Source organism: Pseudophryne corroboree, chromosome 2, assembly GCF_028390025.1.
Source record: "Pseudophryne corroboree isolate aPseCor3 chromosome 2, aPseCor3.hap2, whole genome shotgun sequence".
Classification (NCBI taxonomy): Eukaryota; Metazoa; Chordata; class Amphibia; order Anura; family Myobatrachidae; genus Pseudophryne; species Pseudophryne corroboree.
This window is the reverse complement of record NC_086445.1, coordinates 232,142,110-232,170,013: the sequence shown is the minus strand read 5'-3', so window position 1 is coordinate 232,170,013 and position 27,904 is coordinate 232,142,110. Positions and strand designations below refer to the sequence as shown.

The following is a 27,904-nucleotide window of genomic DNA, read 5'->3' as shown; positions in this document are numbered from 1 at the left end:
AATGGAAGGGGCATGAATCAGGATTATTTTTCTTTCCTGTGGTGGCTAACGTCTGGGCGTGCAGGTTGCAAAACTGGGGTATAAGGTAGTCTATTCCTGCAATGCCACGCCTCTTTATGCGAAGCCACGCCCATTTAAACAAAACCACGCCCCTTTTTGGCGCCGCGCGCCTTCGGCGCGCACATGTTTCTCCCTTTCCTGGTGCCAATTATGGGGGGGGGGGGGGGGGGCGCCGAAGAATTTTTTGGCTTGGGGGAGAAAAATTTCTAGTTACGCCACTGCTCATCAGACACTGACACATCTGCTTCTGACGAGGAATCCACTACTCGGGTTGATGTCCCTAACTTAGTGGTTGCTATTAAGCAGATCCTACAAATCACTGATGATGACGAGGATTCCACTACGGTGTCTAAGAAACTTAATAGGTTTGAATGTCAGAAGGTAACTAAAACGTTATTACTTCTGACCATTTAGTGGACATACAAGAACCCTAGTCTTTTCCAGGAATGAAATTCTCCCTGTCTAAAAGAATGGTAGCTCGCTATCCTCTCCCTACAGAGTTGTGTAAAGAGTGGGAAAATTCACCACCGGGGGTTTCCCATGTCACCCATCTAGTGGTGTCATCTACTCTGCTTGTCACCACTGTCACCTCACTGAAGGAACCAACAGATAAGCGTGTGGAAGGATGCCTGAAGTCTGTTTACTCCCTTACAGGTGTTATACATAGACCCACTATAGCAGCCTCTTGGGCTGCAAAAAGGAATTGAAGCATGGGTTGAGGCATTGGAGGATGAGCTGCCTCAGGATATATCTGACATTGCCAGACAGTACCTGTCTCACATGACGACCGCCGCCTATTACATTCAGGAGGCGTCCCCTGAGGCAGGTGTGTTGGCGGCCAAGACATCGACTTTGTCCATCCTGGCTCACCGTATTCTGTGGTTGAGGTCATAGAAGGTGGACCTGGACTCCAAAAAGACCTTGGAGGTACTCCCATTTAAGGAAGACATCCTGTTTGGGGAAGACCTCAACAAAATTGTGGCTGATTTGGCGGCTGCTAAGATTGCCTTCCTCCCTAACATTACTCCTTCTGCACAGAACGCAAAAGGTACCACTTTTCACTCGGCCTCAAGGGAAAGCAAAAGGTTAGGCATACCTGAGACAATCTCGTGCTTCCAAAACCACAAAGCCCAAGGCTAAACAACCCTGGGCATGCCATCAGCCTGCTTCTAAACACAACAAGCCTGCTGCATGACGGGACAAGCCACCCTCTGGAGGATCCCAGGGTGGGAGGCCGACTTCTGCGATTCACCCAAGTCTGGTTAAAGACTACTTCAGATGCTTGGGTGCGAGAAGTTGTCTCTCACGGGCATGCAGTCTCTTTCAAGAGGCATTCCCCTTGCCAGTTCTGCACAATGATTATCCCTTCGGATCTGTTACAGGTGCAAGCTCTACAAATGGTTGTGAGTTCCCTCCTGGATACAGGAGTGGTGGTGCCGGTACCTCTATCCCAGAGAGGCGGAGGATACTACTCGACCCTGTTTCTAGTACCGAAACCCAATGGGTCTTTTCTGCCTATACTCAACCTCAAATCACTGAACCAGATTGTGAGAGTATGCAAGTTCCACATGGAAACACTGCGCTCAATTGTACTGGCCATGGCACCCAGAGATTATATGGTATCCCTGGATATACAATATGCTTACCTGCATATACCTATTGCCATATCGCATCAGCAATATCTCCAGTTTGCTATTGGCAGCGTTCACTATCATTTCCAGGCTCTGCCGTTTGGACTGACAACGGCCCCTCGGACCTTCACCAAGGTTATGGCCATGATGATGGCTCATCTGCGTCGCCAAAGGGAGTGAGGATCCTGCTGTATGTGGACAACTTGCTGATCCTGGCAAACTCCCACGATATCATCCTCAGTCATCTGCAACTGACGGTAAACTTCCTACAAGCACACAGATGGCTCATCAACTGGAATAAGTCCTCGCTGATCCCTGCTCGGAGCATGGTGCACCTGGGGTACTTCTGGACACACACAGTCAATGGCTGTTTCTGTCTCCAGAGAATGTCCTGAAGCTTCAAGACAGGATAAGATACTTCCTCTCTCACCCAAGAGTGTCGATACACTCGGCGATGCAAGTACTAGGCCTGATGGTGTCGGCTTTTGACATTGTAGAGTACGCTCAATTTAATTCCCGTTCTCTGCAGAGCTTAATCCTTTCCAAGTGGGACGGCCTACCTCATCGTATCAGGTCTTACATGATCTCCTTGACTCCGGAGGTTCATCTTTCACTGATCTGGTGGCTACAGGACCAGCAGTTCAACAGGGGCCATCCCTTCTGGATCCCCAACTGGGTCTTACTGACTACGGATCCCAGTCTAAGGGGCTGGGGCATGGTATTGGAGCAACACTCTTTCCAGGGTCGGTGGACCAGGAGGAATCACTCCTCCCGATAAACATTCTGGAATTGCAGACAGTGTTCAATGCTTTGTCTCTCGCCCTGCCTCTGTTAAAGGCCTGTTCAAGTATGGTCGGACAACGCCACCATGGTGGCATACATAAACCATCAAAGAGGCACTCAAAGCCGCATGGCAATGATGGAAGTGTAAAAAATCCTTCGTTGGGCGGAACGCCATCTGCCAACAATATCGGCAGTGTTCATTCCGGGAGTCCTTAACTGGGAAGCGGATTTCCTCAGTCATCAGGACGTGCATGCCAGAGAGTGGAGTCTTCATCAGGAAGTCTTTCAACTCCTAGTGGATAAATGGGGCCTACCAGATGTAGACTTGATGGCATCTGGACACAATCACAAAGTTCCGGTCTTTGGATAAAGAACCAGGAATCTTCAAGCAGCATTCGTGGATGCACTGGCAATTCCATGGAACTTTCGGCTGCCCTATGTGTTCCCTCCAGTGTCACTCCTGTCCAGGGTACTACGGAAGGTCAAACAAGGAGGGATACTACTTCTAGTCGCTCCAGCTTGGCCCAGACGGCATTGGTTCTCAGACCTGCAGGGTCTACCAATAGAGCGTCCTCTTCTACTTCCTCAACGCCCAGACCTCCTCGTTCAGGTCCCTTGTCTCTACCCAGATCTGGTCAGACTGGCTTTGACAGCGTGGCTCTTGAAGCTTCATTCCTGAGGGCCAAAGGGTTCTCTGAGGCGGAAATCCAAACTATGCTAAAGGCCCAAAAAACGGCATTTGCACGGATATATTACAGGGTCTGGAATTCTTACTTCACCTAGTGTGCTGCTAAGAATTATGATGCATACAAGTTCGGAACTTCCAGACTTCTGGCTTTTCTGCAACAAGCAATAAATATTCAAGCAATAATGGATATAATAAGTAAAATAAATTGATATACATGGAGATGCGTGGACTGAAGTTGACCACGGATTCCCTCCTGTGGCTTCATGGGATCTGTCTGTTGTCCTGAATGCCCTGCAAGAGACTCCATTTGAACCTCTTGAGTCAGTGGACCTTAAATGGTTCACGGTCAAGGTCCTGTTCCTACTAGCGATTGCCTCTGCTAGGAGGGTGTCAGACATAGACGCTTTGTCCTGTCATCCACGCTTCCTGATATTTCACCATGACCGGGCAGTTCTTAGAACTCGCCCTGGTTATTTACCTAAGATGGTGTCATCTTTTCACCTAAACCAAGAGATTGTGGTTCCGACCTTCATCTCTTCTGGTTTGTCCTCCAAAGAGTGGTCTTTGGACGGAGAGTATATACGTGGAGTGGACTGCCTCTTTCTGGAGGTCAGATTCCCTTTTTGTACAATTTGGTTTTCACAAACGTGGCTGGCCTGCAAATATGCAATCCCTTGCCAGATGGATTTGAATGGTGAATACACAAGCTTAAGCACAGGCTGGACTCCCAGTTCCTGCTGCTATTATTGCCCATTCTACTTGGTCTGTTGGACCTTCTCGAGCTGCCCACCATGGCGCTTCCGCTGAAAAATTGTGCAAGGCGGCTACATGGTCCTCAGTGAACACGTTCATTAGGTTCTATGCCTTTGATACTTCCGCCTCCCAGGATGCTTCCTTTGGATGCTGGGTTCTCATATCCTCTAAGGCACGGACCCTCTCTTGAGGAACTGCTTTAGGACATCACCCGATGTTTCCCTGTAGAAACCAATGTACCCTGCTGCAGAAAAGGATATTTATGGTAGACTTACCATTGTTAAATCTCTTTCTGCGCAGTACATTGGGTTAGCAGGGCGCCCACCCTGACGCACCTAGCTTCTATGGGTTTGTATGGCATTAGCTGCTGGTCGCTTCTCCTGACGTGAGAATGTGGTTCTATGTGACTAACATCTGCCTTCTCTTTTGCCTGCTCCTACATTGGACTGGTTAACAAACTGAGCTCACAGTGCCTGGAGGCGGGGTTATAGAGGAGGCCCCACAATGCATTCTGGGACAGCCTAAAGCTTTAGCCTGTTTGTGCCTCTTTGGATCAAGATCCACTCTATACCTGTTGTTTCCCTGTGGAACCCAATGTACTTCGCAGAAAGAGATTTAACAATGGTAAGTCTACCATAAATCTCCTTTTTTCAGCCTCAAAAATGATGTAAACTATTTTATATATATATATATATATATATATAGTGCTGGTTTCTACTCTGTTTTATTTGATGAATACAAGTACAATCTGAATACAGAGAAGTCAAATCAGCACAAATGCATACACCAACACAGTGTATGGGCATAATAAAAAGTACTAATGTGAGAAGTTATTGTTGTAAGAAAACAGGATACAACACACAAAGTAACAGCATGCAGAGCACACAGAAGGCATAACATGTGCAGCAGAACGGTAAACATACAGGGGACCTACAGTAAGTGAAAAAACTCTGCTTATATGAGCTTACGGTAGAGTCTAGAGGGGTAGGAAAGTGAGAAAATGAGAAACAGCATAAGCAAGCGATACAGCTATGACTATGGCGAGAGCAAGTGGTCTAGGGGTGACAGCTAGGCAGTCACTTCAAACATAAAGTAATGGTTTTTGAGTGATCGCTTGAAAGCTTTAAGATTGGGGGATGGTCTGGTAAGGAAATGTATCGCATTTCAGAGGTGAGGTCTGGAGAAGTCCTGGAGCCGGGAATCTGAGGATGGGGTGAAGAAGTGAAAGGCGATTGTGATGATGTCGGCAATGTGAGATAGGGTGTTTTTGTTACGGGCTTATACATGAGGATGAACTGTTTGAACTAAATTCTGCAGCCAATAGAGGGACTCGGGGCCAGCGTCAGGAGAGGAAGATTAGTATGCATACAGTGAGCAATGTGTATGTACTATAGTACAGTATGCATGTATATAATGTGCTGTACTTGTTTAACTGTGTTCCAATTGATATGCCAGTAATTAGGATTATTTATAATTATACAGGGACATATTACTGAATTACACAATTTCTGTAGTGTGACTGATAGGCAACCTTGGAGGAGATTTCACAGGGGACATTTAAGATTGAGATTTATTTATTTCAATCTGGGCCTTGTTTCTCTTTTTGTCCCAATTTACATTTGTACTAATATGCATCATGTGCAGAAAGTGTCACACTACACATGGGGGTCATTCCGAGTTGATCGCTAGCTGAAAATGTTCGCTGCAGCGATGAAGCAAAAAAACGGCACTTCTGCGCATGCGTATGCGGCGCAATGCGCATGCACAATGTACTTTCACAACGGCCAATGCAGTTTCACACAAGGTCTAACGAAGTTTTTCTGTCGCACTGCTGGCCACAGAGTGATTGACAGGAAGAGCACTTTTCTGGGCGTCAACTGACCGTTTTCAGGGAGTGTTCGAAAAAACACAGGCGTGCCAGGAAAAACGCAGGCGTGGCTGGGCGAACGCAGGGCGTGTTTGTGACGTCAAATCCGGAACTGAACAGTCTGAAGTGATCACAAGCGCTGTGTAGGTCTGGAACTACTCTGAAACTGCACAATATTTTTTTGTAGTCGCTCTGCGATCCTTTCGTTTGCACTTCTGCAAAGCTAAAATACACTCCCAGAGGGCAGTGGCATAGCGTTTGCAAGACTACTAAAAACAGCTAGCAAGCGATCAACTCGGAATGACCCCCATGGGTATTGCTTACTCCAGGATTTTGTGTTGCATGTACCCATTACTGCAGTTAGCATGTATTCACCATAAAACATCCTAAACCCATGTCCAGCTGCCTCCTTGTCTTATACACATAAAAAATTCCCTTCTCGCATATTCAGTGCCTGCACATGCTGTAAATAGGCACATGGATCCACAAAAGAGGAACTGTTGTTAAGATATTTTTTTTCTGCTTCATAAATTGCTCCCCCCCCCCCCCCCCCACACCTGAGTTCAAAAGATAGGCAGCATCCAGCCTGGGTGCATTACTAAGTTGCTTTTAAAGTACTTTAGTTCAAAGCTAATCTAAGAAAATTGTCAGGCAACTTTTTACCCATTATATCTAAACCGCAAAAACAGAAAATAAATTGCTTCACCAGAACAATTTAAACATGATTTAAGAAGAAAGAGTAAAGGAAACCAGGTGAATCATACCTTCTTTCTTGTTACTAGAGACAGAGAAGATACTGAAAATAAACCCAGTATATGTAGTGTTATGTCTCACTACCGCTGTTTTGCAATTGGCAATCTAGCAAAAGTGAACTGTTTAAAAAAATCTTTTATCAAAATAACACTATCTTATACTTTCCCAATCCACACTTCTAACAGGTGGTGCTGGAACTATACAGGTCACCATGACATTTTCTGCAGCAAATATTTGTCAAATATATTTTCTTCCCACCTGATGAAAAATGTTAACATTATGGGCCTGAGTTGCACACAGCGACTCCTGTCTTAAGTGAACAGCCCCTCAAAGACTTAATCCAGCTCTGATGTCTCTCCCCAAATGAATACAGAATTGTGATTCAAACTACTGGCTGTTATCTCCATTGTAGAGCGTCCACGAGGTTGTGGCCCGGAAGTGCAGCACATGCAATGCAACTGTGTTGCAATGTTGCAATGCAGCTGTGCCATACTTGCCTACTTTTAAGGCTTTCTCTCTGGGAGAACCAAGGGAAGAGACACTGCTGGCCATTTCAGGGGGCGGGGCGGGCTGTCACATCACTAGGCGGGTCCACGGGGAGGGGTCAGGGCTAACTTTAATTTAATTATTTAGCTCCATCCCCTCCATATGGCGCCGCAATTTTCATCTCATCATCCTGCCCATTTCACTAGGAATAAGGCGAGATGGCGGAGATCCAGCCACTCTTGCATGGGTGTGAGGACATCCCAAAAAAATGTGAGTCTCCCACATGTGCTATGCACATCTTTCACTTTGCCAGAGGCACCCAGATCCTTATACATACCTAACTTTCGAGTGCTTGGATTCGGGACCTGCCACACCGGAGGCGTGACTGAAGCCAAAAAGGGGTGGAGCCCCTGGAGGGTGGATGAAGCCTCTGGAGGGTAGGTGGAGCTTAGCACTGTGAACACCGTTTTCATCATATTGGGGACATGTCCAGTAGAGATGAGCGGGTTCGGTTCCTCGGAATCCGAAGCCCCCCGAACTTCAGCCTTTTTACACGGGTCTGAGGCAGACTCGGATCTTCCCGCCTTGCTCGGTTAACCTGAGCGCGCCCGAACGTCATCATCCCGCTGTCGGATTCTCGCGAGGCTCGGATTCTATCGCGAGACTCGGATTCTATATAAGGAGCCGCGCGTCGCCGCCATTTTCACACGTGCATTGAGATTGATAGGGAGAGGACGTGGCTGGCGTCCTCTCCGTTAGAATAGATAGAGACACTTGAGTTGATTTACTACTAACTTAGTAATTTTGGGGAGCATTAGGAGTACTCAGAGTGCAGAGTTTTGCTGATAGTTACTAGTGACCACCACCAGTTTTATTTATTATTTAATATAATCCGTTCTCTGCCTGAAAAAAAAACGATACACAGTCACATACCATATCTGTGCTCAGCCTCAGTGTGCTGCATGATAATATCATCTATGTATATCTGACTGTGCTGAGTGCTCACTGCTCACACAGCTGAATTGTGGGGGAGACAGGGGTGCAGTTATAGCAGGAGTACAGTGCACACTTTTGCTGCCAATGTGACTGACCAGTGACCACCAGTATATTGTCTGCCTGAAAAAGTTAAACACTCCTGTGGTGTTTTTTTTTTTATTCTATAAACGCATTCTGCTGACAGTGTCCAGCAGGTCCGTCATTCATTATATTATATAAATATTTACCTGCAGTAGTGTTATATTTTTTTTGTTCATCTCTATCATCTTTATCATCTCTATATTAGCAGACGCAGTACGGTAGTCCACGGCTGTGGCTACCTCTGTGTCGTCAGTGCTCGTCCATAATTGTATACCTACCTGTGGTGGTTTTTTTTTTTCTATCTTCTTCATACTAGTAGTTTAGGAGTCTGCTGACAGTGTCCAGCAGGTCCGTCATTATATTATATATACCTGCAGTAGTGATATATATATATTTTTTATATCATTATCATCTCTATACTAGTAGACGCAGTACGGTAGTCCACGGCTGTAGCTACCTCTGTGTCGTCAGTGCTCGTCCATAATTGTATACCTACCTGTGGTGGGGTTTTTTTTTCTATCTTCTTCATACTAGTAGTTTAGGAGTCTGCTGACAGTGTCCAGCAGGTCCGTCATTATATTATATATACCTGCAGTAGTGATATATATATATTTTTTATATCATTATCATCTCTATACTAGCAGACGCAGTACGGTAGTCCACGGCTGTAGCTACCTCTGTGTCGTCAGTGCTCGTCCATAATTGTATACCTACCTGTGGTGGGTTTTTTTTTTCTATCTTCTTCATACTAGTAGTTTAGGAGTCTGCTGACAGTGTCCAGCAGGTCCGTCATTATATTATATATACCTGCAGTAGTGATATATATATATTTTTTATATCATTATCATCTCTATACTAGCAGACGCAGTACGGTAGTCCACGGCTGTAGCTACCTCTGTGTCGTCAGTGCTCGTCCATAATTGTATACCTACCTGTGGTGGGGTTTTTTTTTCTATCTTCTTCATACTAGTAGTTTAGGAGTCTGCTGACAGTGTCCAGCAGGTCCGTCATTATATTATATATACCTGCAGTAGTGATATATATATATTTTTAATATCATTATCATCTCTATACTAGCAGACGCAGTACGGTAGTCCACGGCTGTAGCTACCTCTGTGTCGTCAGTGCTCGTCCATAATTGTATACCTACCTGTGGTGGGGTTTTTTTTTCTATCTTCTTCATACTAGTAGTTTAGGAGTCTGCTGACAGTGTCCAGCAGGTCCGTCATTATATTATATATACCTGCAGTAGTGATATATATATATTTTTTATATCATTATCATCTCTATACTAGCAGACGCAGTACGGTAGTCCACGGCTGTAGCTACCTCTGTGTCGTCAGTCACTCGTCATCAATAAGTATACTAGTATCCATCCATCTCCATTGTTTACCTGAGGTGCCTTTTAGTTGTGCCTATTAAAATATGGAGAACAAAAATGTTGAGGTTCCAAAAATAGGGAAAGATCAAGATCCACTTCCACCTCGTGCTGAAGCTGCTGCCACTAGTCATGGCCGAGATGATGAAATTCCATCAACGTCGTCTGCCAAGGCCGATGCCCAATGTCATAGTACAGAGCATGTAAAATCCAAAACACAAAATATCAGTAAAAAAAGGACTCAAAAATCTAAAATAAAATCGTCGGAGGAGAAGCGTAAACTTGCCAATATGCCATTTACCACACGGAGTGGCAAGGAACGGCTGAGGCCCTGGCCTATGTTCATGGCTAGTGGTTCAGCTTCACATGAGGATGGAAGCACTCAGCCTCTCGCTAGAAAAATGAAAAGACTTAAGCTGGCAAAAGCACAGCACAGAACTGTGCGTTCTTCGAAATCACAAATCCACAAGGAGAGTCCAATTGTGTCGGTTTCGATGCCTGACCTTCCCAACACTGGACGTGAAGAGCATACGCCTTCCACCATTTGCACGCCCCCTGCAAGTGCTGGAAGGAGCACCCGCAGTCCAGTTCCTGATAGTCAGATTGAAGATGTCAGTGTTGAAGTACACCAGGATGAGGAGGATATGGGTGTTGCTGGCGCTGGGGAGGAAATTGACAAGGAGGATTCTGATGGTGAGGTGGTTTGTTTAAGTCAGGCACCCGGGGAGACACCTATTGTCCGTGGGAGGAATATGGCCATTGACATGCCTGGTGAAAATACCAAAAAAATCAGCTCTTCGGTGTGGAAGTATTTCAACAGAAATGCGGACAACAGGTGTCAAGCCGTGTATTGCCTTTGTCAAGCTGTAATAAGTAGGGGTAAGGACGTTAACCACCTCGGAACATCCTCCCTTATACGTCACCTGCAGCGCATTCATCATAAGTCAGTGACAAGTTCAAAAACTTTGGGCGACAGCGGAAGCAGTCCACTGACCAGTAAATCCCTTCCTCTTGTAACCAAGCTCACGCAAACCACCCCACCAACTCCCTCAGTGTCAATTTCCTCCTTCCCCAGGAATGCCAATAGTCCTGCAGGCCATGTCACTGGCAATTCTGACGAGTCCTCTCCTGCCTGGGATTCCTCTGATGCATCCTTGAGTGTAACGCCTACTGCTGCTGGCGCTGCTGTTGTTGCTGCTGGGAGTCGATGGTCATCCCAGAGGGGAAGTCGTAAGACCACTTTTACTACTTCCACCAAGCAATTGACTGTCCAACAGTCCTTTGCGAGGAAGATGAAATATCACAGCAGTCATCCTGCTGCAAAGCGGATAACTGAGGCCTTGGCATCCTGGGCGGTGAGAAACGTGGTTCCGGTATCCATCATTACTGCAGAGCCAACTATAGACTTGTTTGAGGTACTGTGTCCCCGGTACCAAATACCATCTAAGTTCCATTTCTCTAGGCAGGCGATACCGAAAATGTACACAGACCTCAGAAAAAGACTCACCAGTGTCCTAAAAAATGCAGTTGTACCCAATGTCCACTTAACCACGGACATGTGGACAAGTGGAGCAGGGCAGACTCAGGACTATATGACTGTGACAGCCCACTGGGTAGATGTATTGACTCCCGCCGCAAGAACAGCAGCGGCGGCACCAGTAGCAGCATCTCGCAAACGCCAACTCTTTCCTAGGCAGGCTACGCTTTGTATCACCGCTTTCCAGAATACGCACACAGCTGAAAACCTCTTACGGCAACTGAGGAAGATCATCGCAGAATGGCTTACCCCAATTGGACTCTCCTGTGGATTTGTGGCATCGGACAACGCCAGCAATATTGTGTGTGCATTAAATCTGGGCAAATTCCAGCACATCCCATGTTTTGCACATACCTTGAATTTGGTGGTGCAGAATTATTTAAAAAATGACAGGGGCGTGCAAGAGATGCTGTCGGTGGCCAGAAGAATTGCGGGACACTTTCGGCGTACAGGCACCACGTACAGAAGACTGGAGCAACACCAAAAACGCCTGAACCTGCCCTGCCATCATCTGAAGCAAGAAGTGGTAACGAGGTGGAATTCAACCCTCTATATGCTTCAGAGGTTGGAGGAGCAGCAAAAGGCCATTCAAGCCTATACAACTGACCACGATATAGGAGGTGGAATGCACCTGTCTCAAGCGCAGTGGAGAATGATTTCAACGTTGTGCAAGGTTCTGCAACCTTTTGAACTTGCCACACGTGAAGTCAGTTCAGACACTGCCAGCCTGAGTCAGGTCATTCCCCTCATCAGGCTTTTGCAGAAGAAGCTGGAGACATTGAAGGAGGAGCTAACACTGAGCGATTCCGCTAGGCATGTGGGACTTGTGGATGGAGCCCTTAATTCGCTTAACAAGGATTCACGGGTGGTCAATCTGTTGAAATCAGAGCACTACATTTTGGCCACCGTGCTCGATCCTAGATTTAAAACCTACGTTGTATCTCTCTTTCCGGCAGACACAAGTCTGCAGGGGTTCAAAGAACTGCTGGTGAGAAAATTGTCAAGTCAAGCGGAACGCGACCTGTCAACATCTCCTCCTTCACATTCTCCCGCAACTGGGGGTGCGAGGAAAAGGCTCAGAATTCCGAGCCCACCCGCTGGCGGTGATGCAGGGCAGTCTGGAGCGACTGCTGATGCTGACATCTGGTCCGGACTGAAGGACCTGCCAACGATTACGGACATGTCGTCTACTGTCACTGCATATGATTCTCTCACCATTGAAAGAATGGTGGAGGATTATATGAGTGACCGCATCCAAGTAGGTACGTATACTGGCAGGAAAAAGAGGCAATTTGGAGGCCCTTGCACAAACTGGCTTTATTCTACCTAAGTTGCCCTCCCACAAGTGTGTACTCCGAAAGAGTGTTTAGTGCCGCCGCTCACCTTGTCAGCAATCGGCGTACGAGGTTACTTCCAGAAAATGTGGAGAAGATGATGTTCATTAAAATGAATTATAATCAATTCCTCCATGGAGACATTCACCAGCAGCAATTGCCTCCACAAAGTACACAGGGAGCTGTGATGGTGGATTCCAGTGGGGACGAATTGATAATCTGTGAGGAGGGGGATGTACACGGTGATGAATCGGAGGATGATGATGAGGTGGACATCTTGCCTCTGTAGAGCCAGTTTGTGCAAGGAGAGATTAATTGCTTCTTTTTTGGTGGGGGTCCAAACCAACCCGTCATTTCAGTCACAGTCGTGTGGCAGACCCTGTCACTGAAATGATGGGTTGGTTAAAGTGTGCATGTCCTGTTTATACAACATAAGAGTGGGTGAGAGGGCCCAAGGACAATTCCATCTTGCACCTCTTTTTTCTTTAATTTTTCTTTGCGTCATGTGCTGTTTGGGGAGTGTTTTTTGGAAGGGCCATCCTGCGTGACACTGCAGTGCCACTCCTTGATGGGCCAGGTGTTTGTGTCGGCCACTAGGGTCGCTTAGCTTACTCACACAGCTACCTCATTGCACCTCTTTTTTTCTTTGCGTCATGTGCTGTTTGGGGAGTGTTTTTTGGAAGGGCCATCCTGCGTGACACTGCAGTGCCACTCCTAGATGGGCCAGGTGTTTGTGTCGGCCACTTGGGTCGCTGAGCTTAGTCACACAGCTACCTCATTGCGCCTCTTTTTTTCTTTGCGTCATGTGCTGTTTGGGGAGTGTTTTTTGGAAGGGCCATCCTGCGTGACACTGCAGTGCCACTCCTAGATGGGCCAGGTGTTTGTGTCGGCCACTTGGGTCGCTGAGCTTAGTCATCCAGCGACCTCGGTGCAAATTTTAGGACTAAAAATAATATTGTGAGGTGTGAGGAGTTCAGAATAGACTGAAAATGAATGGAAATTATGGTTATTGAGGTTAATAATACTTTGGGATCAAATGACCCCCAAATTCTATGATTTAAGCTGTTTTTTAGGGTTTTTTGAAAAAAACACCCGAATCCAAAACACACCCGAATCCGACAAAAAATATTCGGTGAGGTTTTGCCAAAACGCGTTCGAACCCAAAACACGGCCGCGGAACCGAACCCAAAACCAAAACACAAAACCCGAAAAATTTCCGGTGCACATCTCTAATGTCCAGCTCTCCCTGAGCAGCTGGGCAGCCCCCGGCTAAGTACAGCATCTATTCAGTGATCCCTGGCTGCTTTACAAAGCCCTGGCCTTCCCAGTTGTTCCCCGCTTGCCCGCAGGACACTCTGGCCTGTGGGTGGGACAGCAGTACAATGTCCAATTAGTGGGACTGTCCTGCTGTATTTGGGACAGTTGAGAGGTATGGCTTATATACATGACTGGGTGCCAGTCTGGTCAACACTGTACATAAGTACTAATTAAATCACACATCCGCTGCAAGCTTAGCCCTACTAAACTGCCTGTGTGTCACTCTAGACCCACTGCCTGTGTGTCACCGCTAACCTATCGCCTGCCTGTTTCTGGTGAACTAAAGTACACATACAGTATTTTGTTCTCCTATAAACATCAGAAGTGGCACAGTTTATTTGTGCGTTATCTCTGTGGAAAAAAGTACAGAACATAATCATTGTACAGGGTGATTACTTCTTATATATAAAACGACAGCCCTGTTTTACATATAAAAAAAGCAATCAAATTCATAAGAATTAGATAAGTAATATAAAATAAATTCCTGTGTAACCAATGTTATTGCATAATGTGAGCAACTGACTTTTTCATGGAAGGGTAACAATCTGGACACACCAGGGTTAAGGAAAGGTAAACCACATCTCTCACTGGAGATTCTGCACTAATGAATTAGAACTTGGCTTGCCAAGCAAACTAATCAATATGCTAATTAAGCCCTGATATTAAACTGCACATTTGGGACCATGAGTAGTTAGAACAATATAATGCATTTTCTGTACACTGTGCCTGAATAGTTGATCAGTTGTATAATAATACAGTAGTAACCCACCTGAACACATACTGCATATTGTGCTCAACAAAAGTAGTTGCATGTTCTCTTTTAAAGGAAACTAAACTGAAAAAGATATGCATATATCAGAGCAACCGCACACCCAAGTGTGGTACTGTACATCTCTCTTATATAATGGCCCCTGTTGTGACGAAATAGGGTGAAACAGGTACAGAATCAGAGGAATAAATAGTTCAGAATAGGCTGTTTATTTTAAATATTTTTAATGAAAAATATTTAACTGGATAACAAGGGGTTTAATAAGGGGTTTATGGGGGTCATTCCGAGTTGTTCGCTCGTTGCTGATTTTCGCTATGCTGCGATTTGCTGCAAATTGCGCATGCGCAAGGCACGCAGGGCGCATGCGCTTAGTTATTTAACACAAAACTTAGCAGTTTTGCTGTGGCTTTTGTGGCGCTTTTCAGTCGCACTGCTCTTCGGTAAATGATTGACAGGAAAGGGGCGTTTCTGGGCGGCAACTCAGCGTTTTCCCGGCGTTTGCTAAAAAAATGCAGGCGTGTCAGGGAAAAACGGGGGAGTGGCTGGCCGAACGCAGGGCGTGTTTGTGACGTCAAACCAGGAACTAAACGGACTGAACTGATCGCAATCTGTGAGTAGGTCCGGAGCTACTCAGAAACTGCTAAGAATTATTTAGTAGCAGTTTTGCACATTTTTCGTTCGCTAATCTGCTATGCTAAGATACACTCCCAGAGGGCGGCGGCCTAGCGTGTGCAATGCTGCTAAAAGCAGCTAGCGAGCGAACAACAATGAGGGCCTATGTACTAAGCCTTGGAGAAGCAGAAAGTGGACGGAAAGTATCAACCAACTACTGTAGCTCCTAACTGACACAGCCTGCAACATGACAGAACCTGATTGGCTTGTTTTGGATGTGCTCCTATCAGTGAACCAGTGAAGTGCTGCTGTCAGTGAGGCAGGGATGTGCTGCTGTCAGTGAGGCAGGGATCAGTAGTGGCTCTTGCCATGGGAGAGCTGGCTTTTTGCCCGGGGCGCCGCCGCCGTGGCAAGAGCCGCTAGCCCGCTATTGGTGCCGCGCGGTGCGCCAGAGTCATTGCGCACTGCACGGCATTGTGGGAGCGGCCGTAGTCACTAGATGTCATAATTGACCTCTAGTGTCTGTGCGGTGTTATGGGAGAGACGTCATGACGTTTCTCCCATAGATCCGAGGAGCAGCGCCGGCGGCTGGAGACCAAGGACAGCAGTGGTCGGGAAGCAAGAGCGGGGATGGTGAGTATTTATTTATTTATTTTTTGTGTAATTGGTGCTACAGGGGGCATTAATACTGGGGGCACAGCTACAGGGGGCACAGTACTGGGGGCACAGATACAGGGGGCACAGTACTGATGGCACAGCTACAGGAGGCATTAATACTGGGGGCACAGCTACAGGGGGCATAACTACAGTGGGCATTAATACTGGGGGCACAGCTACAGGGGGCTTTAATACTGGGGGCACAGCAACAGGGGGCACAGTACTGGGGCAAAACTACTGGGGGCACAGCTACAGGGGGCACAGTACTGGGGCAAAACTACTGGGGTTACAGCTACTGGGGACACAGTACTGGGGGCAAACTACTGGGTTCACATCTACAGGGGGCATAGTACTGGGGGCACAACTACTGGGGCCAAAACTACAGGGGGCACAGCTACAGGGCGCATAACTGTGACCACGAACCTACCCTATGAAGCCATGCCCTGTGCGCACTAACCCTGTTTTACCTGTTGGGGGGGGGGGCAAAATAAACTTTCACCCTGGGTGCCACAAGGTCTAGAACCGGCCCTGGCAGTGAGGCGGGGATGCACTGCTCTCAGTGAGTCAGTGATGTGCTCCTATCAGTGAGGCAGTGGTGTGCTGCTGTCAGTGAGTCAGTGATGTGCTCCTATCAGTGAGGCAGTGATGTGCTGCTGGCAGTGAGGTGGGGATTTGCTCCTATCAGTGAGGCAGTGATGTGCTGCTGTCAGTGAGGCAGGGATGTGCTGCTGTCAGTGAGGCAGGGATGTGCTGCTGTCAGTGAGGCAGGAATGTGCAGCTGTCAGTGAGTCGGGGATGTGCAGCTGTCAGTGAGGCGGGGATGTGCTGTTGTCAGTGAGACGGGAATATGCTTCTGGCAGTGAGGCAGGGATGTGCTGCTGTCAGTGAGGCAGGGATGAGCTGTTGTCAGTGAGACAGGAATGGGCTGCTGGCAGTGAGGCAGGGATATGCTGCTGTCAGTGAGGCAGGGATATGCTGCTGTCAGTGAGTCAGTGATGTGCTGCTGTCAGTGATGCAGCGATTTTCTGCTGTCAGTGAGGTGGGAATGTGCTGCTAGCAGTGAGGCGGGGATGTGCTGCTGGCAGTGAGGCAGGGATGTGTTGCTGTCAGTGAGGCAGGAATGTGCAGCTGTCAGTGAGGCGGGGATGTGCAGCTGTCAGTGAGGCGGGGATGTGCTGTTGTCAGTGAGACGGGAATATGCTTCTGGCAGTGAGGCAGGGATGTGCTGCTGTCAGTGAGGCAGGGATGAGCTGTTGTCAGTGAGACAGGAATGGGCTGCTGGCAGTGAGGCAGGGATATGCTGCTGTCAGTGAGGCAGGGATATGCTGCTGTCAGTGAGTCAGTGATGTGCTGCTGTCAGTGATGCAGCGATTTTCTGCTGTCAGTGAGGTGGGAATGTGCTGCTAGCAGTGAGGCGGGGATGTGCTGCTGGCAGTGAGGCAGGGATGTGCTGCTGTCAGTGAGGCAGGAATGTGCAGCTGTCAGTGAGGTGGGGATGTACTGTTGTCAGTGAGACGGGAATATGCTTCTGGCAGTGAGGCAGGGATGTGCTGCTGTCAGTGAGGCAGGGATGAGCTGTTGTCAGTGAGACAGGAATGGGCTGCTGGCAGTGAGGCAGGGATGTGCTGCTGTCAGTGAGGCAGGGATATGCTGCTGTCAGTGAGTCAGTGAAGTGCTGCTGTCAGTGATGCAGCGATTTTCTGCTGTCAATGAGGTGGGAATGTGCTGCTAGCAGTGAGGCGGGGATGTGCTGCTGGCAGTGAAGCAGGGATGTGCTGCTGACAGGGAGGCAGGGATGTGCTGCTGTCAGTGAAGCAGGGATATATGCTGCTGGCAGTGAGGCAGAAATGTGCTGCTGTCAGTGAGGCTACGATGTGCTGTTGTCAGTGAGGCATAGATGTGCTGCTATTAGTGAGGTAATGATGTGCTGCTGTCAGTGAGACAGGAATGGGCTGCTGGCAGTGAGGCAAGGATGTGCTGCTGTCAGTGAGGCAGAGATGTGCTGCTGTCAATGAGTCAGTAATGTGCTGCTGTCAGTGATGCAGCAATGTGCTGCTGGCAGGGAGGCAGGGATGTGCTGCTGTCAGTGAGGCAGAAATGTGCTGCTGTCAGCGAGGCAGAAATGTGCTGCTGTCAGCGAGGCAGAAATGTGCTGCTGTCAGACAGGCAGAAATGTGCTGCTGTCAGTGAGGCTACGATGTGCTGTTGTCAGTGAGGCAGGGATGGGCTGCTGTCAGTGAGGCAGGGATGGGCTGCTGTCAGTGAGGCAGGGATGTGCTGCTGTCAATGAATCAGTGATGTGCTGCTGTCAGTGAGGTGGGGATGTGCAGCTGGCAGTGAGGCAGGGATGTGCTGCTGTCAGTGAGGCAGGGATGTGCTGCTGGCAGGGAGGCAGGGATATGCTGCTGTCAGTGAGGTGGGGATGTGCTTCTAGCAGTGAGGTGGGGATGTGCTGCTGGCAGTGAGGCGGGGATGTGCTGCTGGCAGTGAGGCGGATATGTGCTGCTGTCAGTGAGGCAGGGATGTGCTGCTGTCAGTGAGAAGGGGATGTGGTGATGTTAGTGAGGCAGGAATGTGCCGCTGGCAGTGAGGCAGTGATGTGCTGCTGTCAGCGAGGCAGGGATGTGTTGCTGTCAGTGAGGCAGGGATGTGCTGCTGGCAGGGAGGCAGGGATGTGCTGCTGGCAGTGAGAAGGGGATGTGGTGATGTTAGTGAGGCAGGGATGTGCTGCTGGCAGTGAGGCAGGGATGTGCTGCTGTCAGTGAGAAGGGGATGTGGTGATGTTAGTGAGGCAGGAATGTGCCGCTGGCAGTGAGGCAGTGATGTGCTGCTGTCAGCGAGGCAGGGATGTGTTGCTGTCAGTGAGGCAGGGATGTGCTGCTGGCAGGGAGGCAGGGATGTGCTGCTGGCAGTGAGGCAGGGATGTGCTGCTGGCAGGGAGGCCTGCTGTCAGTGAGGCGGGGATGTGCTGCTGGCAGTGAGGTGGGGATGTGCTGCTGCCAGGGAGGTGGGGATGTGCTGCTGTCACCTTATACATATAATGCCGCACATTAGTAAGGCATTCGTATATAGATAGAACCACAGTCACACACATAATATAGGCATGCTGCATATCATTTTAATCAGCAGAAGCTGCTTGTGCCCCATAGGTATTCCAAATGCCCTAGGCATTTGCCTAGTTGGTCTATGCCTAGGGCCGGCTTTGATCATGGTGGCTGATGGACTCCGATAGTAGCGTGTGTGTCAGGCTGGGGAGAGAGACTGCTGCTGCTGCAGCAGCAGTCACTACTTTCTCTCCCTGCTCCAAGCGCTTTCTACAATAGGGGAGGGGGGGAGCTAAAAATCGCATGTGAAGAGCCACACTGAAATGGTAAAAGAAGCCCAGCGATGCGATTGCAACTTTGCATATGCATTCATTCATACGCAGATACTGAGTAACATTGACAGTCAGAATAATACGGATGCAGTTGCACTGGTGCCATGTTTTTAATCGCAAGCGATCGCAGATTACGCCATGACACACCTCCATTTTCCCAACCACTCCCCACAAACGCTGTGTTGCCGCCCACACACTAATAATTCCTTTCAATCACTTTGTGACCGCATATCACTGAGCCTGCGAATACACAGCAAGATCAATGCAGCCTTTGCGCATGCGCAATGTGTTCGCAGCGCATGCAAAGCCTGCCGATTATCGGCTGATTTGCGATTTTTCAGTTTAGCAATCCATGCTGAATGAGCCTCTATACTAACCATAACCATATTTCTTTAAACACAGTTATCACCTTGCAAACAATCTAAGCCCTGATGATATGTTTTTTCAGTCTGCTTGTGTCCTACCTTGGACTGAGCACCAGAATCCTGAGTGTCCTGTGGCTCCCCGCAGCTTCCTTGACATGTTCTTACTGCCATCAGGAAGAAAATTGCGAGACCAACTGCAGAATTCCTCATCTTATCAGTGGCACAGGGCTTTACACCTATTGGGGATAACAGCAAAACAGTCGTATTAATTTAAATGCAAATAGAATAATAAAAGTGTACAAAAGTGTATTTCATACAGTTTAACATAAAGGATTGCTTTACTGGCTGAGGCACAGTAGTCATACAGGATGTCCATTGCCGTGATCTGTATAAGGCTATTTGTGAAATGCAAATGCTGTACAAAATAGATAGACACACATTTGAATATGGCAAAGCACAATATAGAAAAGGCAAATTCTGAAATCCTGATCTTTAAATGAGCAAAAGAGGACATTATGTGACAAATGGTACACTCTTCATTTGTTAGGGATAGAAAGAGCTTTTTAGAGGGCAAACTTGATTATTATAATAATAATAATCGTTACAACTGATATGAAGCACTGACACCCATTACACATTCATGAGTCAGATCTGTTAACATTTAGGGATCTATTTAGCAAGTAAAGTCATTTAAATTATGTGGAAACTATAGTTTCCGCATGATTTAAGTATCACAGCTATGTAGGAAAGGGTTAACGGAAATTATCTTCTCCATTAATGCCCGACTCCTTCAACACTGCTTAACTGTTTCTGCTATGCAGCAAGCAGAAAAACGTTAAACAGAACCTTAAATACTTACCTTATATAATGCCATCTTCTTATAACAAGGGGGCAGGATTAAGTGGGGAGGGAGTAGGGGGGGGTGTCTAAGCACAGCCAAAACAGAGTAAGGGCATGGGCACTTTACCGACATTCTGGCTGCTCTCTGCGGGAGAGAGCAGGGTTGATTCTACTTCGGAGTGGGAGAAGGGACCTTCTGACGTATCTAGGGGAGGAGACATGTCACCAGGGGGCGGAGCTACGGGCGAACAGGGTACCCGAAAAGTACCCTCGCGGGCTCGCTTCGCTCGCCACGCTTCGGGCTCGGTGGCTCGCTCCGCTTCGCTCGCCACCTGATTACTAAAGGTAATAGTTGGTGGCGTGGATATTAGAGGAACTATCCCGCTGGCATAGCTCCTCCCCCTTGTGTCGTAACTCCTCCCCCATACGGAAAAGGTCCCTTAGCCCACTTGATTCTACCATCTACCGAGAGAGCAGCCAGGTCGGCTCACAGGGCAGGCAGGGGAGGCTGTGACGAAAAGGAGGAGGTGGTCTGAAGGCGGGACGGGGGCGGAGCAAGGATGGGGTCACGATGACACCTCCTTTAAGCCACGCCCCCGCTCTGTAATGCTGCGATCACCGGCATTACACTGCAGGGGGCATGGCTATGCTGACGCGATTCAGCAAGAATCGCGTCATCGACTGCCCGGACCGCCCACTTTACACACTAAGTGGGCGGACGGGCAGGGGGGACCCCCGCGAATCGGGAGACTTGCCTGCTCTTCCGGGGGGCCGGGAGGGTCACCCGATTTTCGGGAGCCTCCCGGCCATTCCGGGAGAGTAGGCAAGTACACACACAGAACATACCATAATGACTACTGAACAGATGCTTATGTTACTGTGTGAAGGCAAATGACTTGCTGGTGCTCAACTTCTAGTGTAAAAAACAAACTGATGATTGGTGGCCGCGTCTGATTGACTGAATGAGTCTAAATCACTGTGTGCTAATATTATAGTAATATTGCTGCTGTTATTGATTAACATTATTACAATAATATTAGTAATTGGATTGTAGTAATAAAGGATATTTCCATTAAATATTTTGCTGGGGAAGTGAGTATTGTTTTATATTTAATAAACACTTTATTTTTTGTATTTGCATGGAATCTGCACCTTTATTCATTATTGATAATACTGCCCGGCCACTTTGGGCTTGCCATTCAGATAGCAGTTAGGCGCAAAATTCAAACAACTGACCCCCAGCCATGAAAAGTGTTCCAGATAAAAAAGGAAAAAAATAATAATAAACTTAAAATAAATAAATTATATATATATATATATATATATATATATATACACACACACACACATATATATATATATATATATTGGTTAAGGTCCACAATAAAGTATGTGTCACCATGTATAGTATTACTAGTTTACTAGTTGTTTATTTTTTGGGCTATGTTGCTGGAATACTAGCGTGTAACAGTAACTGGTAGAAATGTGTTCTTTGAATATTTGTTTTGTCTATTTAATTCCTTTAAAACTATAATACATATACTGCAAAATCCTACTAACAGAAAATGTAAAATGTGATTGAATAGGCTAAAAAGCTAAAATAAGAAGAAAAAAAATCCACATACTGTAGAGTAAAACACATGCTCTGGTGAAGAGAAGGGTGGTATTAAAATTAACATATACTCAGTTTATAAGTTGTGTTGTATGTTGTTTTCTCTGTAGACTCCGTAACCTATATAAGCATAAATACATATGTAGCCAGGCTCAGCTTTGCCGCTCCCATTCATAAATATACACCAATCGCATGCGCCCATTTGCGTAGCTGAGCATGGCTACATAAATAAATATGTGTCCACATATACTGTTGCGTCTGTCATGCCAAACACCCCCAATCGGCGTGCCACTTCCCAGACAAAACTCAACCACGTCAAATGTCTATTTCAATCAAAGTGTGCCTCTTATCTGAATAAATAAAACAGCTGGAAGTAAAAAACTACTTTTCTAGACTGTGCTGATCAATTTGATGTGCAACACTTGTACATCTGTGTGCGAATGAGTCTGAGTCTGTGTAGGAAGTGCTACAATGCAGCGTCCGCATCCTTTTCTCACACCAAGTTCCATTGTGCTTCATCTACGACATTGTACGTGTCTGTAACTAATTCCTGTGCGGGTAAAATTGCAGCCCAGCGTCTCTACTACACTGTCAGGGTTTTTTGTTGTTGCTATATCTGCGATGTGAATAAGCAGCAAATATAAAGAAGTTGCTACACTACACCGCTCGTTGCGGTTCAGTCATGCCGGGTGTCTGGCATCATACGATGTATTGCTGCTACGTGTATGAGGACACATCTGCAGCATGTTATTCCACAGAAGGTGTCATATTTATCTGTATATTTGTGATCATCAGTAAAAGAGTTGGAACTGTTATACTGCTTACTGTGATGAGGTCAGTTCAAATTATTGTTACTATAGAACCACAGATGTGCCATCTACTGAGCACACTCCCAGGCATGGAGTCAACTCCTTACCTAAAGCTGGATCCATTAACTCAGAGTACTTCATATATTTAGCAAATTTGACAGCAAGATAAGATAAAAAAAATACCTTTAAGTAAAAAGTATTATTGCACTGTAAGAGAAATGATTTTTATGGTTGTCCTGAAGCATATTCACTGTCCTTTCACCTTGTCAAAAGCACTGAGGTAATATTTCAGTAATACCCCTTTCACACCGCACAAATAACCCGGTATCAACCCGGCAAGTCGGCGTGTGGTGTGAAAGCGCCATAGTCGAAATCCCGGGTCGTCTGACCCAGTAATTCAACCCGGGAATAAAGCAGTGTTATTCCTGGGTTGAATACCGGGTAAAGTGGCAGCATAAATGTGCTCCCGGGTCGATGCGTCCCAGGACCCGTTCAGTACAAAGGGAGAGGCGGCGTGGAGATGATCTCATCTCCCATCGCCACCTTCGCCCCTGCAGCAGGCACCGCCCCCCACCGCTATGGCAATCCGCCTGGCATATTGCCGGGTCGGGGAAGGCAGCAGTAGCGTCCAATGCCGGATCCGACCCAGGAAGGACCCATTTCCAAGTCCCGGGTGGGATCCGGCATTGGCGGTGTGAAAGAGGTATAATATTATCAGGTTGTTGCCGGGTCGACCCAGGTTGAGGTGCAGTGGGAAAGTGCCAAAGTGAATAACCCGGGTAGAACAACCCTGCATTTCAACCTGGGTTAAAAGAAGGGTTAAACAGGGTCAGACCCGGGTCGCTGTGCAGTGTAAAAGCCTCTGACTCAGGATATTTATCTCAGCTCTCAGAAAAAGGTGCTGATTGGCTGTTTATGTGCCTGCTCAGAGCAGTCCCCAGCCCCTCCTTTAATTTCCTTTGAAACCTCATCAATGTGAGCCAGAAAAAAACATTTTAAAACACATCACAGTGTTTAACATGGGCGACCTGGGTTCAGTGTGAAATACACCAACCCGGGTTGAAACTGCAATGTGAAAGGGTCCGAGGCTGGTCGGACTCGGGTCATACACAGGTTCAAAAGCTGGGTCGGACTTGGGTTTGCGATGTGAAAGTGGTATAAGTGTGCTATCCCTGGGACTTAGAGGAAAATTTATCAAAGCGTGGAGAAAGATAAAGTACCAACCAATCAGCTCCTGTTATGTTCAGGCTGTATTTGAATAATGACAGGAGCTGATTGGTTGGTACTTTATCTTTCTCCACTTTAGCTCTCCAGCTTTGCTACTGTAAATCACCACCAGATTGTCTGTTGTGATCTTCTTTAATTGGGGATTAAAGTTCTTTCTTTCGAAGCAATAAAGTTAATTTAATTACCCATGTGTTTTATTTCATCTGTAAGTGATGAGAACTGTGACACAGCGCTTGATTTGCCATTCACAATATAATGATTTAAACGTGTATAGAGATAAGAAGAGGTACAGCAGTAAGAAATATCAGTCACAACAGGTAACAATGAACTGTATTTATCTCTTCTTCAAGTAGAGTGCATTACTATGGTCAAGTGATACTGATTATACTGAGGACATATGAATGAGCTGCACATTGTGACAAAGACATGAAAATAACCTGTGGGTTTTACATTTGCATCTAATAGAAATAAATGTATGTTCTCATTTTCAGAGCAGCAGAGGCACAAATGTGACAGCAGGGTGTATTGCCAGTAAAAGGAGCAAAGCATTGTAGTTGCCAGCTATATTTGTTTATGGATTCAAAAACAATTACATGAGTTACAATATATGAGTAATAGACTGAATTAGTAGAAATGGGGATATCATTGTTAAAAGTGAAACCACAATAATTATATCTTCAAAAGGCAGTGTTTATGCTCGGAATGCTGCATTTACGGCTTAGGGGTATATTCAGTTGAAGTCGGAATTGCCGTCTAGTAAGAAAGACAGCAGTTTTCAACTTTTTTAGGTCGAATCATAATTCAACCTATTCAATGGGACTGCTGTTTTTCCGACTTGTCGGAAAATAAGTTTTCGTGTTTTGTTGGATTTGCGCCCAAATCCAGCAGGTTTTAGTCCTGTTCTCAACAATGTCAATCCAACTTTAAAAAAAGATGGATTGGCATTGTCAAAAATGGGCAAAATCAGTCAGATCTGCCCGCAAATTGAATACTGCATTGTCGGATCCTCTCCGTCGGAGAGGATTCAACATGCATTGAATAGACCCCTTAATGGTAAAACCATGGCTGATTAGTTCAAATTAAAAACAAAAAACTTGCAGACATGTCTTAAAAGGAACTCCAGCCGAATAGAATTTTTAATACTGAACCTCCACCCACCTAGTACAGCCATAGGTGAAATTCCCAGAATCGGAGATGCTCACCACAACCTCAAGGCTTGTTATTACAGTACAATCTGTTTTGTGCAGGATTGATTTGGAGAAGCTGATTGGACGCAGCCCAATGTCAGGAAAGGTGGCTTAGGATAAACTAAACATAAATGACATTAAGCTTTATGAAAAATATATGTTATTAACCTTCACAATTACATGTGCAGATATTTTGGAAACTTAACACTGTTTGAGATAAGGTTAATATTGTGAAGGAAGCAATTTTCCTTTGCACAACATAACTTTAATCTACTTGTGACTTTTAATGACCCATTTACTTTCATGTCCATAAAGGTATTACATAAATATCTGGTTGTTCCCATAGCAGCAATTACTATGATTTTTAATTAAAAAATTCAAAAATATGTATTATGTATTTAAATTAAAAAAGTATCATTATGGTATGCTATAATTAGGTATGTGGTACTTTGAGCTGAGGATACAAAGCTTAGCTGGTGCAGGTAATTATTAAAACAATTTCCAAAGTACTCCACTATTTCTCGTTGCCCACTAACTTGCAATTAGTATTGCATAGTGTAACTCTCTGTGGTATAAGTACGCCCATACACCCATATGTTCTTCATCAAACCATTACCATTAATCAGAGAAAATGTGCAGTTTCACACCACATACGGCTAATACATGAATCTTACTGATAAGAATTCATATACTATCCACTTTTATAATTCTATTCCCCACCTCTAGGTGTTCTGAGAGCAATGCAGTAGTCTAATGACTACAAGCCTTTTAGCTTTACCCACACCTACAGTACCATCTATTGTATCTCACAGCTCATGTAATGTACTGCTCATGTCTGTGGTCTACATTACATGCAAGGGTATGCTATCATGTTATCCACTATAAAATTACAGTACACTATGTCATCCTTTTCAAGATTCTTCTTTATGTAATGTAATACATAACAACTTTTTAGTTAACACTGTCTTTTTTCATCATTTATCAATATATCTATCTATCTATCTATCTATCTATCTATCTATCTATCTATCTATCTATCTATCTATCTATCTATCTAATTAAATGCTGTCTGTATTCTCTTTAAGCAGAGGACTAGAATTGAACCAGGTTAAGGTGTAGTCTACAGAACACACTACCCTGTATGTCTGCATTAGCAATCTGTACATCCCAAGACATTGGACTTTTCCTTACAAGTTTAGTCTTTATAAACCATAATTTCCAGATCTACTGTATCACATTCTTTTTTTCCCATATTGCCAAGGTTGCTTCATGTTCCTGTTAATTTGAAATAAAAGTTCTGCTTTCAAAATATATGTATACACACACACACACACACACACACACACACACACACAACATAAAAAATTGCAATTCTGAGGCTCTATGTTATTAATATTTATCAAAATATTATGAAATGTAGGAATTCATTATTTTCATTCTTCACTATAGTATCATCATAATGCATTTTTAAGAGAAAGAAATAAAGTGATACATTAATTTCCTGAGATCTAATAAACTTCTTCCCAAATGCTTATTAAGGATTATTTACTACGATATTAACAAATACTTATAAATCTTTGCTTGGACAGAGCCACAGTTATATAAATGATAAGGTATCCTTTATTTTGCAGATAGAATTCTGGTTGATACAGTAAGTTTCTACAGTAAAGTGGGATGAATTATTTGAAGTATGAGAAGCTAATAAGGCTACTATGCCTGTAGTGCACATCTCAGACACAGCTGACAGTCTTATTCAAATAAAAATGTTCATTGGAAAACAAGATATTTTATAATTTGTTATAATGAGAAGGTAAGGACATCAGGGTTTTCATGCATAATACAATGTTCTGTGTCCACAAATACGCACTGATTTAATTATTAAGCACTCTACACTAATTTGGATATATTAAACTACAAAAGATTCAGCTTGGTATCACAATATGCAAATATGCGATTTACTATGTGATTCACTATGCAAATGATTGATTTACTATGCGATTTATTTTACCTAGTCTTCGGTGTATACTGCAGAATACTTTGAGAAAATAAAGCACATCATCACATTGATGGTTACACAGGGGGGAGTAGCTTAAAATAGTAAAACTAAACAATTTTCCTCCACTCTAAAGCAAATGGCATAAAATGTATGTATCACAAGCAAAACATAAATGAACTAAGCGGAATTCACATGCAATACACTTAAGATCCCTAACTTCCAGTCACTGTACTCTGTAGTCAGACGTTATAGTTGGTGCTGTACCTGTGAGTTCTAGAGTCACGCTGATCCTCTGTGCTGGTAGAGCTGTGAGATGCCTTGAGGAGTCTGAATAGCGATCTCTGCCTTTAAATACAGACACGAGTCCTCGATGACTGCGATGCTCCTGTCACTCAATCCTGTTTCTCCCTCTCTTCATTGTAACTCATCCTATTTATCTCCCTTCCTACAATCTCTGCCTTTCTCTTTCTTACTGTTTCCAGCATTTTGCCTTTATGATATACTGTGTGTTATCTCTTCAAATGTTTACCTCTTGTAGGCATTATTTCTTTTATTATTATTATTATTATTATTATTTTCTGTTATTTACCCATATCTTATTCTGTGTTGTTATATGTTATATACAGACCTATTTTCATTTGAGATGTTATTATTATATGTACTGTATATTCCTTGCTAGGCAATGTGTAAAATGGGACATTGGTCCTGCATTATTTTTATCATTAGTTTTATTAAACTTACCTTCGAGACACACAAACTTTAGTATTGCAATAGCAATTACATCAATGAC

General features: G+C 45.4%; 1 protein-coding gene across 1 annotated transcript in view; it reads right to left on the bottom strand.

The window, feature by feature from the left end:
- The window catches only part of TAC3 (tachykinin precursor 3), a 71,355-nt gene extending 43,871 nt beyond the window's left edge, over positions 1-27,484 (bottom strand). Inside the window, exons 1-2 of the mRNA XM_063957092.1 lie at positions 27,379-27,484; positions 19,543-19,679 (exon numbers count right to left, since the gene is read on the bottom strand). Of these exons, the coding sequence (XP_063813162.1) occupies positions 19,543-19,653 (111 nt within the window). The 5' untranslated portion in view covers positions 19,654-19,679; positions 27,379-27,484. The remainder of the gene's footprint in view (positions 1-19,542; positions 19,680-27,378) is intronic.
- Between the last annotated feature and the right edge of the window lie 420 nt (positions 27,485-27,904).